General features: G+C 47.5%; 1 protein-coding gene across 1 annotated transcript; it reads left to right on the top strand.

The window, feature by feature from the left end:
- Positions 1 to 20: 20 nt before the first annotated feature.
- LOC147979856 (uncharacterized) lies at positions 21 to 2,144 on the top strand. Its single transcript, XM_087515369.1, has 6 exons — positions 21 to 158; positions 244 to 279; positions 580 to 593; positions 880 to 1,192; positions 1,272 to 1,373; positions 2,067 to 2,144. Exons 1-6 carry the CDS (start codon positions 21 to 23, stop codon positions 2,142 to 2,144), a joined length of 681 nt encoding a protein of 226 aa, XP_087371495.1.
- Positions 2,145 to 18,420: the final 16,276 nt, after the last annotated feature.

The following is an 18,420-nucleotide window of genomic DNA, read 5'->3' as shown; positions in this document are numbered from 1 at the left end:
ATACATATGCTCATGTCTACATGTGGTATGTTATATTCAGGACTTTGTTTGCTGATGGCAGAGGCAAGAATGCTCTATGGATGTGGCTGAAGGCATTGACCGTCTTCGATAGCAAATGGAGTTGGGGTTCAGCGACACTGGCTTACTTGTATAGACAGGTAGGCAGTTGTTTATTTTCACTTCATTGGTACATGATCAATGCGATCTTCCTGTTAATTGAACCGTGTTTTCTTCTATGTGCAGTTGGATGAAGCCTGTGTAGGACCTCAAAGGACGGAGGTATTTGTCGTTGTATGCTCGTACTTTCTATATGGAGCTGGGAGCGATTGCCGGTTGGACGACCGAAGACCGTGAAGTACGAGGATTGGGACGACAAAGATGACCCACTACGGTTCCCCACTTGGGCTTACAAGTGGGATGTGTTAAATGAGACGACGGATGATCCCTCGGTCATGTACAAGTTGTACACGGATGAGATGGACATGATTACGGCTGAGCAGGTGACTTGACATTGCATAAGTGATTCTCAAGCTTTTATTGTAACTCGAAATCAATTTTGCATTCTATGCTATGTTGCAGGTGGAATGGGAGCCGTATGGAAAAGGGGTAGTTTTGCTAACCCTAGAGAGTTCGTGCTGAATCCGATGTACCTTAGGGATAGGGATCTTTGGCATATGCGGTGCCGACTCATATGCAACTGGGCGGTTGAGCTTCACATGCCACATCGGGTGTACCACCAGTTTGGTTTGTTCTAGCCACACCCGCCGGAGTGGGAGGACACGAACAAGTTGCTACACACGTAAGATAGAATTAAACTTGAGCACTTAGCATCTTCTCGGCGGTTTCGATGGTGCTAATATTCTGTTTTCTAACTTGTAGGTTGGATAGGAGAAAGCAGCGGAAGATCAAGGACTGGGACAAGCATCACAGGAAGTATATCATACAGTTCGCGCTTAATGTGGAGCAAGCTAAGGCTGGAAAACGATCCCAGCTTCGTGAGCATTGCCCGATCACATTCAACAACTACCTCACATGGTTTCTTGCAAGTACCCGTGTGGAGATATGCAAGTCGGTGTATAATGAGGAGATTTTGGAAGATCCCACCATCTTCGATGAGCTAACCCAGCACCAGTACAACAAATTAGTCAGGGAAGGCACCCAAGTCCCTTCAGCATCAATGAAGAACTTTGTGGTATTTCCCTCTTTGCTTTCCAATTCGCACTATTCACATGTTTGCTTGCCTAACACGTTAATGTCATTTCTGTTCATAGTGTACCCAGATCAAAAATGCAGTTGATGAGACCGAGACTATTCTGGAGACAACCTCGGTTGGGAAAAGCGATGGGGAAGGTGCACTTCGAGCATTCATTAAGGTTCACATCTCCTTCAATTGTCCATGTACCATGTCTTGCTACGTTCGATATCTCATTCACTTGTACATGTTGCAGCGCCAGGGCCAAAGGTTAAGGTGGTTATCGAACCTTGTCGGTTGTCGTGACCCCGAATATGTATCACCTCAGCGGTCTAGGTCGGCGACACCATCAGATCCCACTTCTGGCCATGGTGCTCCTTTGGAGGATGAGGATGTGGGTGTGGTCACCCAAGAAGTATGCCAATAGCATATATTCAATTATTGATGCATTGCTAACTTTATCCTCACACACGGTCTTTTCCATATCGTTTGTTTTTGTAATAGGTTGATGATGGCATGACCTTGGAGACCTATCAAGTTCGGTAAGCATACATGTTAAAGCCTAAGAGGGGAAACAATAAATACACACCCAAAGACTTCACCGAAAGAGGCAAGAGGACGGTCGGCACCTCACGGATGGCGGCTTTGGATGACTATGTGGATGAGGTGGAGGAACCGGAGCCGGTTGCTCGTGCTAGGAAGAAGAAGATATCCGTCAGGAGGGGGGCAAGAGGCGGCAATAAGCGCGGAAGGAACTAGTCGTTGTCCTCTATTTGTTATGTAACTCACCTAGTGGGCGTTTTCTTATGTCGAACTTGATATGTCGTTGAACTTGAAGTGATGGTAGCTCTTAGTAAGTGATTGTATCTCTTAGCATGTTGAACTTGAAGTGATGGTCACTCTTAGTAATGTTGTCTTTGTTGAAGTTGAAGAGGTGTTGAAAATTTCATAATGATGATCATTACTGTTTTTTCTGTGATGCAAGTATATGTATAACTATTGAAAATGTGTCTGAAATGTATGCAACACTGCATCTTTTACTTCTGCGGTTAACAGAGCCATGGCACCTAAGGGCTAGGCGCCACACAGAACAGTGCAACGCCTCAGAGCTAGGTGTTGCACTGTGTAATGTGGCGCCTCGGAGCTAGGCATTGCACAATATACTGTGGCGCCTCATGTCTAGGCGTCGCACCAACACTTAGAGATTTTTTGGCCCTCAAACTGGGTGAAAAGTTTCTGTTGCTCTGTGGATAGATCTTTCCAGACGTGCAACGCCACAGAGCTAGGCGCCACACCATGCAGTGCATTGCCTAGCTCCGAGGCATTGCACGTCTGGGAAGAGCTATCCGGAGAGCAACAGAAACTTTTCACCCAGTCTGAGGGCCAAAGAATCGCTAAGTGTTGGTGCGGCGCCTAGATGAGAGGCGCCGCACTATATTGTGCAATGCCTCGGAGCTAGGCGTTGCACAATATAGTGTGGCGCCTCAAAGATGCTTTGTCTTACATCTACCCCATTTAACAACCTTCAACTCCGGACTTGGCCATAGTTGAAGTCCATGGTACTCCAGCCATTATGGTTGGTCAAAGCATGGGTGAAAGCAGGGAGCCCATGTATTCTTGACCGTCATGATTGAGAACTCCGGCTCCCTCATGGTGAGGGGGTGATTGACGTCCACATTCCTAACGTGACAGGTGGTATACAAGTGTGAGCATGGGAGATGAAGCAACAATGGCCTCCCGCAAGAGCAATCACACCGTGTTAACGAGACCTTGAAAGCCCGACCTCCATGTTGGCGTCCATTGTTTGTGGTTCCTCCTAGCTCTTTCACTTCATACTTCCAATCTTCGTTGTCATATAGTATAGCTTCTTGTGAGTCTGCCTTCTGTGATTGAAATTCCAACCATTCATCAACCTTGGGTGGGAACTTGTACTTGTACTTGCGCTTGTTCTCACCCGCTACCTGTGCATCCATTTCCATTGAGTACTTTAGAAAGTACACATTCATGTTGTCAAATGTGTATTGAACTATTGTCATCACGGGTAATGCATGTGCACCCTTGAGCACCCTATTGAAGCATTCAGCCATATTTCTTGTCATTTGACCATATCTCCAGCCATCTTCATCAAAAGCACATGCCCACTTGTTCCGGTATTGAATGTGCCTATTGAGAAAGTCTTGACCCTCGAGATCAAGTTTTTTGTGTGCCAGCAATTTGTTGTACAAAGTGGCGAGCAGCTTGTAGGAGAAAGCAAGACAACAATCTTGAAGATCATCAGCCAACTCCTTAAGGCCACATGCCCTATAGAAGTTCGAACAAAAGTGCCTCATGCACCATCGATGGTGCAACGGAGCATGCCCGGGAATGTCAATCTCCACCGTGTTAAGAATTCCTTGATGCCGATCCGATATGACACAAATTTCCCTCTGAGCGGGTAAGACCTTCGTCCTCAAAAGACGCAAAAACTACTCCCAGTTGTCATTGTTCTCCACCTCAACCAAAGCAAATGCCAATGGCAACACCCGGTTATCGGCATCACTTGCTACCGCAACCAACAAGGTGCCCTTGTATTGTCCGGTCAAGAACGTGACATCAACGGCGATGACCGGCCTACAGTGTTCGAAATCCCTCACGCATTTCTCGAACGCCCAAAAGCATGGGCAAATACTCGGACTGTCCTTCCATCAAGAACCGTTGTTTTTCCCATGAGGCTCGACCACATGAACCATGCCCGGGTTTGTGGCGGCCATGGCTAACAACAACCTAGGGATTCGATTGTATGCTTCCTCCCAATTACCATACAACATCTTAAATGCGGCTTGCTTTGCCTTCCATGCCTTGCCGTATTTCACCTTGTAATGAAAGATGGCTTTCACAAGGTCCATGACATGTTGGATCACTACTAGGGAAAACCCTATACACAGAATCTTAGTAGCAGCGCGGCTCAAAAAGGAGCGCTGCTGCTAATTAGCAGTAGGGCGGGTGTGGAAACCCCGCTACTGACAAGTGCTTAGTAGTAGCGTGCTCGGCGTAACCCGCGCTGCTACAAATATCGACCGACAATGCCCACCCAACTCCATTTAGCAGCAGCACGGTGCCGCGAGCCGCGCTACTGCTATAGTTGTAGCAGTAGCGCGGTTTTTCTGACGTCGTTGCTGCTAATTTTCAAATCGGTCACACTTTTGGTCCCGGTTAGCAGTAGCGCTTGTACCGAAAGCGCGTTGCTGCTACTTTCTTAACAGCAGCGCGTTTTACGTACCGTGCTACTCCTAATCCGCACCCAGCACCTTTTCCCCACCCGTCCTCCCCCTCCCCCAAATTCCTCCTCTCTTCCGCCACTCCCTCCTCTCTCTCCATACGTTCTCACATTGACCTCTTGCCCATGCGCCCCTCCTCCATGGCACCGAAAGAGGGTGCCGCCTCACGCCACCGGCGTCTAGGAGCTCGCCGATCTTCCACCGGCATCTAGGAGGCCGCCGCCTCGCGTCACCACGCCGGAGACCTAACCACCGGTGACCAGCCCCGCTACTCCCTCCATCTCCTTCCTCTCTCCCTCGGTTTTCTTTCTCTCTCTCTCTCTCTCTCTCTCTCCCTCTGGTTTGACTCACAATCCCATGTCCATGCCCGTGCAGGTAGTCGCCATGGATGACTATATCTGACATGGTCGGGAAGAGGAGCCCCACGCCGCTGCCTTGCTCTTCCATGGAAACAGGCCGTCCTCTAACAGCCACTGCCAGATCTGGTCTGCCGCTGCTCGTTCATGTCTCCGGCGACCCCAACCATCGCTGGATCGAACAACTGCTGCCATTGACAACACGCACGGGATCGATATGTTTTTTTTGCTTTTGAAAGTAATAGTAGTAGCGTGGGGTATAAGACCTGCTACAGATAATTAGCAGTAGCGTTGTACTGCAACGCACGCTACAGCTAACCATGTATAGCAGTAGCGCGTGTCATCACGCGCTACTGCTACAAGTTAGCTGTGGCGCCGTATCAGTAGCGCGGGCGCCCACGCTACTGATACACCCAAAACCCGCGCTACTGCTAGGCTTTTCCCTAGTAGTGGATGTTCATTGTTGGAAGTGTGGATATTGAGTTGGAGAGCCTGTAAGCGATGAACTCAGATGTGAGTTGTCTGTGGTCTTGGGACACAACCTTGCCACCCACCATCTTTCCTCGGCACATGTGACTTGGTACACAACTCACTACGCGCCAAGTGGGACCTCCTTTCCATGGTCTTGCACGCACAATCCACACACATGTGACTTGGTACACAACTCACTACGTGCCAAGTGGGACCTCCTTCCATGGTCTTGCACGCACAATCCACGGACATTTTTCATCTTCACATGCAACTGTGTAGTGCACATTGACGTCTGAGTTCACCACCTTGTGTGGATGATAATGCGTAACTGAGTAGTTGTCGAGCCACATCTTCAATTCCAAGAAGGTTTCGAACTTAGACCCACGAGCAATCCCATTCTTGCCATCTTCCAAATCACGGTGAGATCTTGGCCTAACCCCAAGAGATATACCTTCACCATCTACCACGGCTTCATCCGTGAAACTAACATCCTTGAACAATGTACTTCGATTATCCCGCCCAAATACCTTCTCGAAAGCTTCAGCCTCCTTCACCGTGAACCCCTCCTCATCAACTTATTCATCGGGACCTTCGTCATCCGAATCCGACACATAGCCACGGGAATAAGGGATGGAATGGTCCATTGTCTCTTGCAAATGATATTTGTCGATATCACCCACATTGTTGTCATGGAGATCAACTTCATTGTCATCGTTCGCATACTCATCATTCTCCTCTTGCAAAGCTTCATTTTAGTTGTTTGGAAATGGGCTCAATGTTGGCCTCACTTGTTGGGTCAAAAGAGGTTCAACAATTTCATCTCGGTTCAAGGGTGGGGGGCTACTACCAACCAAAGGGGAGGGGTTCTGGTTCAAATCCAAATGCAAACTTGAATAAACCTTCTTCGTTGCAAATAACTCAAGAGCCTTGTCTAGTGATTCAGCCGCCATCTCCTTGTATGCAACCCAACATTGCTCCGAGTTCACACGCATTGTCTTCCAACAGATGTGCATTCCAAAACCAACATTATGCCTTCCCTCCAACTCAATGATATCACTGGGTCCATCCAATTCAAATCTTTCCTCACTTGTTCCAAGGCCTCCGCATAGCTAGGACTATTATCAAACACCATGCCAAGCTCATCCGGGTCTGGTTCAATATTGCCTTTCAAGAAGGCATGTTTGTCCCCATGATGAACAAACACACATGTTCTTCCCATCCCTATAAACATTCAAACAACAAAACATAACATTTCTTCCATGAGTACTAATCTAAAGATTAACACGGAATACAAACCCTAACTTAGATATGAAACAACAACCCTAACCCTAACCCTTGCCCCAACATAACAACACCCATAACCCTAACCCTAACATACTAACAAGCCTAACCCTAGCACCAACATAAGAATATCCATAAGAATAACCCTAACATACTAACAACCCTAATCATAGGAAATTGGCAAACAAACATCTCATATCACTGGTACGCGTCAGTGCTATACAAACGATTTTTAACCCCTTTCCACGACGACATTTGGAACCGTTGCCTAGTGAGTGACGGTGATAGGGGGGTCCTTCCCACATGACCCAGAACCACCAGGGATAGGGAGCCAAGATGCATATACAGTACTCCTACTCGTTTGTGCTCGCATTGCTATCGCAGTCGGTATTCTGTGGTGCTACGTTTACGATGCTCGGCCCATCACAAACGGTTCACTATGATAGAACGTGTATGATAAGCATACAATCACACACATTCACTTCCCCAAACCGTATGCGATAACTAATTAAGAAGATTAGCTAATCGTCATATGAGTGTTGGACAGGATTACGAAACGCCGGACCGTCGTAACATCATCGTACACGACAACTATCACACACGCTATTATGTGGTGCAACGTTTACGATGCATACTTCATAAGAAACAGTTCATGGTTGCGAATCGTGTACGATAAGGCAACTAACCCACAACGTTTAGTTTACCCGCACCGTTTGTGATATTGTCTGACATCACATATGTTTTGCAAATGGCAACTGTCTGCATGCTTGCACACGTTTCCTCTCTGTGAACCGTCTCGAATTATGGTTTATATCGCAAACGTTTGTTTTTTACCAACCGTGTGTGCCGTAACGACCTGGAGAGTGTAATTTCACCGTAATTTAATTGTTGCTATTTCAAATTGTACCGGATTTGAATTTGAATTTGAATGTATGTTATAGCTTTATTCATACCCATCAAGTTCAAACAACCAATGCATTATTCGATTCATAGGTACATATGTTCAAGAATTACATAAGAACCAAATAAACAATGATGAACCACAGTTGTATACTTGTACTATTAAAGACGGTAAAGAAAGAGGCGAAATACATTCTGGTTGCTGAACAAGGTGAAGCGGAATGCCCATATTGTGCCCTCCTCCATGCAGATGGAACGCACGACTCTAGTCCAATACCTTGTGATGGCCGACCGCCCATCCTTCATGATCTTCATGAAAACATCTAGATAATCATCGTGTTCCGGTAGAAATACTTTAACCTTTGCATGCCCACCAATCATGTAGTTTGAGAGGTAATCTTGAGTAAACTGATTTGGCAACCACTACAAAGGAAAAAGATTCAGACATTGTCATCTAACACAACTCATTATGGGTAGTAAAAAGAAGGCTACAGAGTTCTTACTTACCATCCTGTAGTTCGTTGTTGTCTTGGATAAAGTGCAAACAAATAGTTTAATTGCCATCTTTGGACCCATTTTACTAACAATCTTTATTAGCTTATGATACGTCTCCGACGTATCTAATTTACGAAGTATTCATGCTAATATATTATCATTCTTGGATGTTTTACAATCATTTTATAGCAAACTTATATCATTTTTTGGGACTAACCTATTGACCCAGTGCCCAGTGCCAGTTGTTGTTTTTTGCTTGTTTTTTACATCATAGAAAATCAATATCAAACGGAGTCCAAACACCGCAAAACTTTTTGGAGATTTTTTATGGACCAGAACACCCAGGATGGGCCAGAGCAGCACCTAGGGGTGCCTCGAGGGGGGCACAACCCACCAGGGCGCGCCTGGGCCCCCAGGCGTGCCCAGGTGGGTTGTGCCCACCTTGGTGGCCTCTCGCACCCCTTCTTTGCACGATAAATTCCTAAATATTCTAACACCCTTCGGGGTTAACCTAGATCAGAAGTTCCGCCGCCACAAGGCTCTGTAGCCACCGAAAACCGATCTAGACCCCGTTCCGACACCCTACCAGAGGGGGGAATCATCACCGGTGGCCATCTTCATCATCCCGGCGGCCACCACGACGAGGAGGGAGTTGTCCACCCTCGGGGCTGAGGGTTTGTACCAGTAGCTATGTGTTTAATCTCTCTCTCGTGTTCTTGAGATGTCACAATCTTGATGTATCGCGGGCTTTGTTAATATAGTCGGATCATATGGTGTTTTCCCCTCTCTATCTTGTTGTGATGAAGTGAGTTTTTCCCTTTGAGATTCCCTTGTTATCGGATTGAATACTTTGATGGATTTGAGAACACTTGACATATGTCTAGCAATTGAACACTCGTGGTGACAATGGGGTATCGCATTGATTCACTTGATATATGTTTTGTCACTCAACTCGCGGATTCCCGAGGTGACATTGGGGTAATCTATGCATAGGGGTTGATGCATGTTCTTGTCTTTGTTTCTCCGATAGAAATCTTGGGGCACGCTTTGAAGTTCTTTGTGTTGGATTGAATATTATGAATCTGAATTTGCTTTGGTGTTATTTTAGTACGAACTCTTGGTTAGATCGATCGGAAAGAATAGCTTCGTGTTATTTTAGTACGAACTCTAGGATAGATTGATCGCGAAGAATAGCTTTGAGGTGGTTTCATACCCTACAAACAATTCCATCTTATGTTCTCTGCTAGATAGGTTTGGAGTGATTCTTCACTGCATGTTGAGGGATGGTTATCTGATCCAATTATATTAGCATTGTTGAGAGATTGCACTATCGAAAGTACGGACCCTAGGCCTCATTTTTAAGCATTTGCACCTATACAATTTGCCATTGTATTGGGTGTGTTGGGGACACAAGAGATTTCTTGTATTTGGTTGCAGGGTCATTTGAGAGAGACCATCTTCATCCTACACCTCTCACGGATTGATAAACCTTAGGTCATCCACTTGAGGGAAAATTGCTACTGTCCTACAAAACTCTGCGCTTCGAGGCCCAACACGAGTCTACAAGAATAAAGTTGCGTAGTAGACACCAAGCTCTTTTCTGGCGTCGTTTCCGGGGAGGTGAGTGCTTGAAGGTATATATTTAGATCTTGCAATCGAATCTTTTAGTTTCTTGTTTTATCACTAGTTTGGTTTATAAAGAAAACTACATAAAAATGGAATTGAGGCTGCATGATATTATTGATCATCTTTATAATATCTTTCTTGAAAATGATGGTTCGGAAAATTGTGCTCAATTGTTAGAATAAGAAGACAATAAAATGTTTGGCACAAAATATTTGAATGATGTACATGATTGCAATGTTGTTAGTATGAATTCTTTGAATATCCATGATGTTAATGATATGCAAAGCTACAAGCTTGGGGATGCTATGTTTGATGAAGATGATATTTTTAGTCCCCCAAGATTTGATGTGGAAATTTGTTATAATGTGTCGGATTTCGGGTTCCGACAGACCCTTGAGGTTCGAACACTGGGGTGCGCGCGGAGATTTCGCCTCCTACCTACCTGCACCCCTCCGCCTCACTAAGATCTAAGCTATGGAAAGAACAACACAAGAGACACAGGGTTTATACTGGTTTAGGCCACCGTTGTGGTGTAATACCCTACTCTAGTGTGAGGTGTGGTGGATTGCCTCTTGGGCTGATGATGATGAACAGTACAAGGAAGAACAGCCTCGCGAGGGTCTGTTCTTGGCTGGGGCGATGAACTGCTGGGAGGAGTTCAGTCACCCTTCTCTCTCTCTCTCTTCCGAGGCCAAGGCGTCACTGGCGGCCTCTCGGGAGGCCTGATCTTGGGCCGCTGAGGAGGCTCGGGAAGCCGACCGGCGGCGAAAGGAAGCGGAGGAGCGGGCTCGGGAGCTCCTGGCCTGGTGCCACTCATTGGAGGAGCAGGTGGAGCTGCGCGAGGCAGCCCTCGCGTCGATGAAGGTGGCCTCTGGCGACTCAGCAGAGCTCCAGAAGCGTGAGGAGGCGCTGATGCTGGAAGCCGCCGAACGTACCCGCGAGTACGAGCGTCTGCAGATGAGGGAGCACTTGGTGACGCAGGCGGAGGATGATGTCGCTGCACAGGAAGCCCGTGTCCTGGAGGAGGTCGGACGTCGGGTGGCGATGGTGCATTTGAACCTTGAGCACGAGTTCGAAGAGAAGCTGGGGTTGATCCGGGCCGAGGCTGAAGGCAGGACTGCTGCCTTGAGGGCCAAGCTGGAGGAGGCGACGCGGCGGGCCGATGCGTTCCGGGCCGCCCTTGAGGTGGCGCAAGGTGAGTTAACCACCTCCCAGGCCGAGGTGCTCCTTCTCCGCCAGCGGGTGGAGGAGGCTGAGGTCGTCGCGCGCCAGAATGCGGACGAGATACGTCAGCGGCGGATCCTGGAGCATGAGCACGGCCCCATGCTCACCACGCTCCGGGAGAGAGCCAACGCAGCCTTGGGCAACATCTATGAGGCGGCTGTTGGCGAGCCGCACGCAGTCAACTACGCCGGCAATCTTTAGTTCTTCACTGACGTGGTGACGCAGCTGGAGGCGCGGTCGGTCAGGGCTGATAGGTTGGTGGAGGAGAGGAGCCGCGCCCTGCTCGGGCGCGCCTTTTCTCGCGTCTTCAGCCATCTTCGGAACATGGATCCCCACTTCGATTTCGACGCCGCCATCGCCCCAGTCCCCCAGGCCGTCCGAGATGATCTGGCGCACTGGGTGGAAGACAATGTGGATGCTCTTATCAGGGCCTTCGCTTCGGACAACGACAGCGTGATCGTGGCTGCCGACGAGGGTGGCGTGGTGAACGGCCCTGACGCCGCTGACGGCGACGCGGACAGCGATGGCGAGTTCAGCGACGCCAGCAACGGCTCGGGTGGTGCTCCTGAGGACGCATTGGGGGATTTATCCGACTGATTGTGCATCGTTCCTGCTTCCTTACCCTGCATGAATAGAACTCAGGTTTTGGCCTGATGGCTGTGAGAGCATTTTGGAGGGGGAGCCCCTCATGTAAAACTTGTGTTCATCGTATCAGTAGACGCTACATTGCCCATGCGCCCGCGCCAAGCGGTTGGCTTAAGCGACGCGCTGGTCGGCTAGTTTACCTTGGTCCCGTGCTGGCCCTGAGGTAGCCCATGGGAGGCTGTGGTGTCCTGAGTGTCCCCTGATTGAATCCGTAGGATCTGCAGTAAAACACCCTCCTGAGAGGACGCGGCGGCGGCAGTCTGGGCTGCGCGCAAGCTAGGCCTGACCCAGCTCGCGAGGGGCTCACGAGGGGAGGCAGCTGAGGCGAAGCGGTAACCAAAACGCGAGAAATCACTCGAACGAGACTAAGCACCCCTTTCCCCGAACACACGCAAATCTCAAATTCGAATCCAACTTGAATCCAGCGGGGGAAAGCGACAACCAAAGGGAAAAGCAATGAAAGCAGACAAAAGGCCGCGTCCGGCACCTAATCTAGTCTTGGACGTCTTCTCACCAGCGCGGAGCTAAGTGCTACCACTGGGCGTGGGAGGGAGCCCCAGGGCCTGAGGCCAGCACCCCTGAGACTCCGGGGCGTGTACATCCCCACTCATTATTACGTGAGAGTGTCACGGGGCGGCAAGCTTCACAGGCACTGGGCCTTCTTCACAGGTACCGGCCTTGGTTCATATCGCCAGACGAGGGCCCCGCCTTGCGCCACACTCTAGTGCCATCAACGACGATCGGAAACCAGGACGCCGCCGATGGGGTAGAGCGGTCGCCAGCGGTTCCCCCGACGACCACGGGTCCTCCGCCAGGGGCAGGCCCTGAGGCACCTCCCCAGCGGAGGGCCTACCTCCTGAGAACACCTTGCTCCGAACGCCGCGGTGGTGATGTCGGATCTTGGCCCCTCTCCTGCAGCCCCCTACGCCCTCCTCCCAAGGGATAGGAGACTGTGGGAGTGGGGCAGCTGCTCGCTGTGGCGACCTGCACCTCCTGCGATCCATGGTTAGTGTATGCCTGCTCCTGAAGAATTAGCGGTACCCGATAATCGTTGCCTCCAGCGTGGCCAGTGGGACCGTCCAGGGGCTCCCGGAAAGGCTCAGCTTCTGGCGCCTCGTCCCCCCAGCTTGGGCTGAGGAGCGAGCCTTGTTCGCTCTCATGAGGGTGTCCTTGGTCCATCATGAGGGGCACATATTCCTCTGGCGCCGTCATCCCGAAGGCCACGCCGTAGTGCTCCGCATGCCACACGGTCCTGCCTGACACGCCCACCGTGGGGTGGCAGCGCGGCAGTCCATTGGGGCCGCGGGTCATGTCGAGTCCTTCTTCTTCGCGGACCGGGAGCGGGGGCAGCGCCGCCGCCGGTCCGGCGCTGACAGCTTCGCTGGCGTTGGAGTAGCCTCGGAGCCCGCGGGCGCGCGCGGAGCCCCCGTGCGGGCCTTCCTGGGCTTGAGATGGGAGCTGGGTGTAGAAGGGGTGAGCCCCCGAGGCGGCGAAGCCCAGGAGCTCTGCCACCCGCTCCAGCAGCACGTCGCGGCCGCCCCCCAGCAGCCTGCACTGCAGCAGCTCTCGGGCCACTGTGAGCGTGGCCCTCAAGTTCGCCTGCTCCCGGCGGGTGTACGGTGTCGTGGTCACGGCGTGATTGGAGGCCCTTGCTGCCGACCGCGCCTGCCGTGGTGTGAGAGCTGTCGAAGCCTGTCCGCGTCGCCCGTGGCCCGCAGCGCCCTACGGACCGCGAGCTGCCTGGGGCACGGGGTCGCCCGAGGCGAGCGGCTCCGCGCGTGCGGGCCACGCCGCCCATGGATCTGGGTTGCCCGCCTGGTCGCCGGACATGGTGATGACGACGCGACGGGGCACGAAGCGGTAGAAGGTGGATTCCGGCGCACCCCTACCTGGCGCGCCAAATGTCGGATTTCGGGTTCCGGCAGACCCTTGAGGTTCGAACACTGGGGTGCGCGCGGAGATTTCGCCTCCTACCTACCTGCACCCCTCCACCTCGCTAAGATCTAAGCTATGGAAACAACAACACAAGAGACACAGGGTTTATACTGGTTCGGGCAACCGTTGTGGTGTAATACCCTACTCCAGTGTGAGGTGTGGTGGATTGCCTCTTGGGCTGATGATGATGAACAGTACAAGGAAGAACAGCCTCGCGAGGGTCTGTTCTTGGCTGGGGCGATGAACTGTTGGGAGGAGTTCAGTCACCCCTCTCTCTCTCTCTCTCTCTCTCTCTCTTCCCGGTTGTTGATCTCGATCTCCCTAAAACCTCTGTCCTCCCCTGTGGGTGGCTGGTCCTATTTATAGAGGCCCTGGTCCTCTTCCCAAATATCGAGCGGGAAGGGAGCCAACAATGGCGGGCTAATTTGAAGGGGGACGGCTAGTACCAGCTATCCTGACAAAAGTAGTCTTCGCCTGCGCAAAGCTCTGGTGGTGACGCCGTTTTGGGCTCCACGATGACCTCCGTCTTGCAGTCCTCCTGGTCTTGGTCTTGTTGCACCGAAATGGCAACCTTTTCCTGATGCCTCGGTACTCCGTGGTTGCGCTTGCCCCCTTTGCACCAAAGGGGAAAGGAGGACACTGCGCGGGCTGGCACCCGCCTGGCGCCCTTGGTCGTCATGGCTTTCGTCACGGGCACCTCGTGAGGTACCCCGCCTTGATCTCTCCGCCTCCTCGCGAGCCAGCCTGATGAGGTCGTGCCTGAGGAAGCTCCGCGTCATCCGCCCCGCGAGGCTTGGCCCCTCGCGAGGGTCTTGGGTCTGTGTTGGTGAAGATGGGCCGTGCTGGGCCCCCCTTTGAGCCATGCCGCAGGCCGCAGGCAGGCAAGTCTGGGGACCCCCATTCCCAGAACGCCGACATAATGATTGCATGCCTCTTATTTATGATGATTATAATGATGAAAGTGGATTTGGAGAGTTCATGACTTTATTTAGTGATGAATCCACTATTTTGGAGGAGGTTGCAATTGATTATGACAACAAAGTTCCTACATATGATGATTATGGTGATGACATGTATGCTATATTGAATAATGATAACCATGAAACTTGTCATCATGATTTTAATTTCCAATCAAATGAGAGTTACTTTGTTGAGTTTGCTCCCACAACTATTAATGAGAATAAATTTGCTTATGTGGAGAGTAATAAAATTTCTATGCTTGTGAATCATGAAAAGAATGCTTTATGTGATAGCTATATTGTTGAATTCATTCATGATGCTACTGAAAATTATTATGAGAGAGGAACATTTGCTTGTAGGTATTGCAATAATATCGAGTTTCCTCTCTATGTGTTGAAAATATTGAAGTGATGCTTGTTTTGCCTTCCTATGCTAGTTGATTCTTGATCCCATGGATTGTTTGCTCACAAAATCCCTATGCATAGGAAGTGGGTTAGACTTAAATGTGCTAGTCATATGCTTCATGATGCTCTATTTGTGTTTCAATTCTTATCTTTTATGAGAGCATCATTGAAATCATCATGCCTAGCTAAAAGACATTAAAGAAAAGCGCTTGTTGGGAGACAACCCAACATTTTTACCTACTGTTTTTGTGTGTTAACATGATTATGATACTGTAGTAATCATGTTTTATTGCTTTTGTTTCAATAAAGTGCCAAGTAAGACCTTTGGGATGGCTTACGGTGATAGTTGATTTGATCTTGCTGAAAAACAAAAACTTCTATGCTCAGGAAAACAATTCTCATTTTTAACAGAAGCATGATAAAATGTTGATTCTTTTTTAAGAAGATTAATACACATAACCCAGGTTTTCCTACTTTTTCAGAATTTTTGGAGTATCAGAAGTATCGTTTGAGTAAAGATTACTATAGACTGTTCTGTTTTTGACAGATTCTGTTTTCAATGCATAGTTTGCTTGTTTTCTGGTTTCTATGGCTTATATTACTCAATATAAAGTGTAGAAATGATATGATACAGTAGGCATTGTGTGAGAACAATTATGAATCTTGTCTTTGACAGTACCAAAAGTGAAATGGTTTGCTCTTTATCATACTAACCTCTCACAAAGTTCCGTTAAGTTTTGTGTGATTGAAGTTATCAAGTTTTGGGTGAGACATCGATATGAGGAGAATAAGGAGTGACAAGACCCTAAGCTTGGGGATTCCCAAGGCACTCCAAGGTAATATTCAAGGAAGATCCAAGCAATTAAGCTTGGGGATACCCCGGAAGGCATCCCCTCTTTCGTCTCCAACATTATTGGTAACCTCACTTGGAGCTATGTTTTCATTCGTCACATGATATGTGTTTTGCTTGGAGCTCATTTTATTTTATTAGGATTTGCTTTCTATTATTTAGAATAATTTTTGCATCTTTCTTTTCAATAAAAATATCAAGTTTAACCTTTGCTATGCTTATTTTGCAAGTCTACTTGTTGCTGTTTCAAAACAGAAAGTTGATCGATGTTGCAAAAATTCCCTAGAAAAGTCAGAATGTGATAAAATGTTGAAACTTTTTGCAAAATGAGCTCTGTTAAATTTTCTACAGTTTGTAAAATTTTCATAATTTTTGAAGTTTAATAAGTATTGATACTTTTGCATTCTTTATAGACTATACTATTTTGGCAGATTGTTGTTATGTTTGCATTGTTTGCAAATGTTTGCTTGTTTAATGATTCTATTTGAGGATAGGAGTATTAAATATGAAGAGGCATTTAGTATGCAATGTTGAATACTAATTTTAGTGATTTTCTACTGTAGATAATGATAAGGTTTTTGCATTGGTTTATACTAACTTATCTCACGAGTCCTTGTTAAGTTTTGTGTGGATGAAGCTTTTGAGATTTAGGAAAACCGTGATATGAGAAGAATTAAGGAGACACAAATGCTCAAGATTGGGGATGCCTAAGGAATCCCAAGATAATATTTCAAGAAGTCTCAAGAATCTAAGCTTGGGAATGCCCCGGTAGGCATCCACCTTTCTTCTTCGACAATTATCGGTTAGTATCGGTTGAGCCTAAGTTTTTGCTTCTTCACATGTGTTGTGCTATTCTTAGAATGTCATTTTATTTTCATTTTGCTTGTTGTTTTAATAAAATAGTTAGATCTGAAAGTTTTTAAATAAAATAAAGTCCTCAAATAGTTACCAGGGAGGCTAGGTAAGTGGCATTCACATCCCGTCAACGAAGCTCTTTTCCATGACATTTACTCTTGTGCTTCACTTATATCCTATAAGTAAATTGTTGAATAAATTGAATGTCATGAAGTTGAAATCATATCATGCCTAGTGGTATATTCACATTGGGTTTAGAAAGTGAAATATTTTGAGGCTTGACAATCACAATATTGGTCATACAAGCAATTCATGAATAATTAGTATAAGGAAGAGAACTTTCACATGCAAATACACTATCATGGAAAAATTTTGTGATTATGAGCCCCCATCAAAATATTATATGCCAAAATTGTTGACATTGGACAAGGAAGAGAACGTAATGATTTATGTTTGTTCATATTCACATAGAAGTTATATTGTCATAGATCCTTGAACATGTGGTGCTTGCCCCCCATCTTTGCTAGCCAAAAATTTCGCACCAAGTAGAGATACTACTTGTGCATCCCAAAATCCTCAAACCCAAATCTTATTTTCAAGAGTCCACCATACCTACCTAAGGATTGAGCAAGATCCTTCAAGTAAGTTGTCATCGGTGCAATAAGGCAATAAAAATTGCTTTAAAAGTGTGAGATCATTTAGTGTAAGAGAAAATTGAGCGTTGTACGAACTTGTGAAGGAAAAGTAATAAAAGTGACGGATTGCATAATAAAGGTTTCTATCATAAGAGGAAATACAACATGACATTATTTTGCACTAAGGGGTTGAGCATACAAACAAATAAGCGCATGGCAACCTCTGCTTCCCTCTGCGAAGGGCCTATCTTTTACTTTTATGTATTTACTTTTATGCAAAGAGTCAAAGTTTTTCTCTCTATTCCTTTTTACTTTTATCTTTTGGCAAACATAATGTGGTGAGGAAAGATCTAGGCACATATGTCAAGTTAAATATGGGTAGCATGAGTTATTATTGTTGACACCACCCTTGAGGTGAATAAGTTGGGAGGCAAAACAATAAGCCCCTATATTTCTATGTGTCCGGTTGAAACGTTTTGCTCATGTGTACACGGTGAGTGCTAGCAATCATAGAATACTATATGATGGTTGAGTATGTGGAGCTCTTACTTAAACTCTGTTGAATAAGTTGAATTGCAATTGCTTGGTGACAAAGAACATAGGTTGTTGGGTTTCAAGAGAATTCATTGTTTGAACCTTAACATGTGAATTGGTTGCCACTATAACATGAGAATTTTTATAAGAAAGAATTGTTGTCATGATGCTAGGAAAAGTGATTGAAATTATGGCTATCGCAAAAGATTGGATGTGTTCTCCAAGATCCTCGGCAGTCACCTTGGCCCAACCAGAGGCCTTAGAATGGGCAAGTTTTGTTCCAACAGCAAGGACCGAGCCAAGCTTGACGACTGGTTCCGATCCCCGCCCTAGATTATTCTACCACGACTGAAGCACCTCGAGCTCGTCACCGTCTGCCTCTCAAACGGTGACATGGAGCACCTGCTCTGTGGCTGTAATGCACTCGAGTACCTTCGTCTTCAGGCGATCAATGGGTTGAGTACCTTCCACATCACCTTCATGACTCTCCGAACTATTTATGTGTGTTGCTAGTGCGGCAGGAAGACATCACAAGATGCGTACCACGGTATGGTCAATGAGAACACACCTGCACTTGAGAGATTACTTGTAGTTGATCAAGAAGGTCCAACAAGAATCAATGTCATTTTTGCGCCGAAATTGACAGTGGTGGGCTAGTCGTCTGACAAATACTCCAAACTTGTTATTGGATCCACACCCGTTCAGGTACAAAGCTGCCTTCTACCTCTCCTTCTACAAATTAACATTATTTCTAATTTTGGAGATGTTTGTTCATCTGTCATTCGTAAAATGATTTCGAT

This window comes from Triticum urartu, chromosome 3A (assembly GCF_056163025.1).
Source record: "Triticum urartu cultivar PI428250 chromosome 3A, HENAU_Tu73, whole genome shotgun sequence".
Lineage (NCBI taxonomy): Eukaryota > Viridiplantae > Streptophyta > Magnoliopsida > Poales > Poaceae > Triticum > Triticum urartu.
Note: the sequence above shows the minus strand (reverse complement) of the source record. Positions and strands in the feature narration are given on the sequence as shown.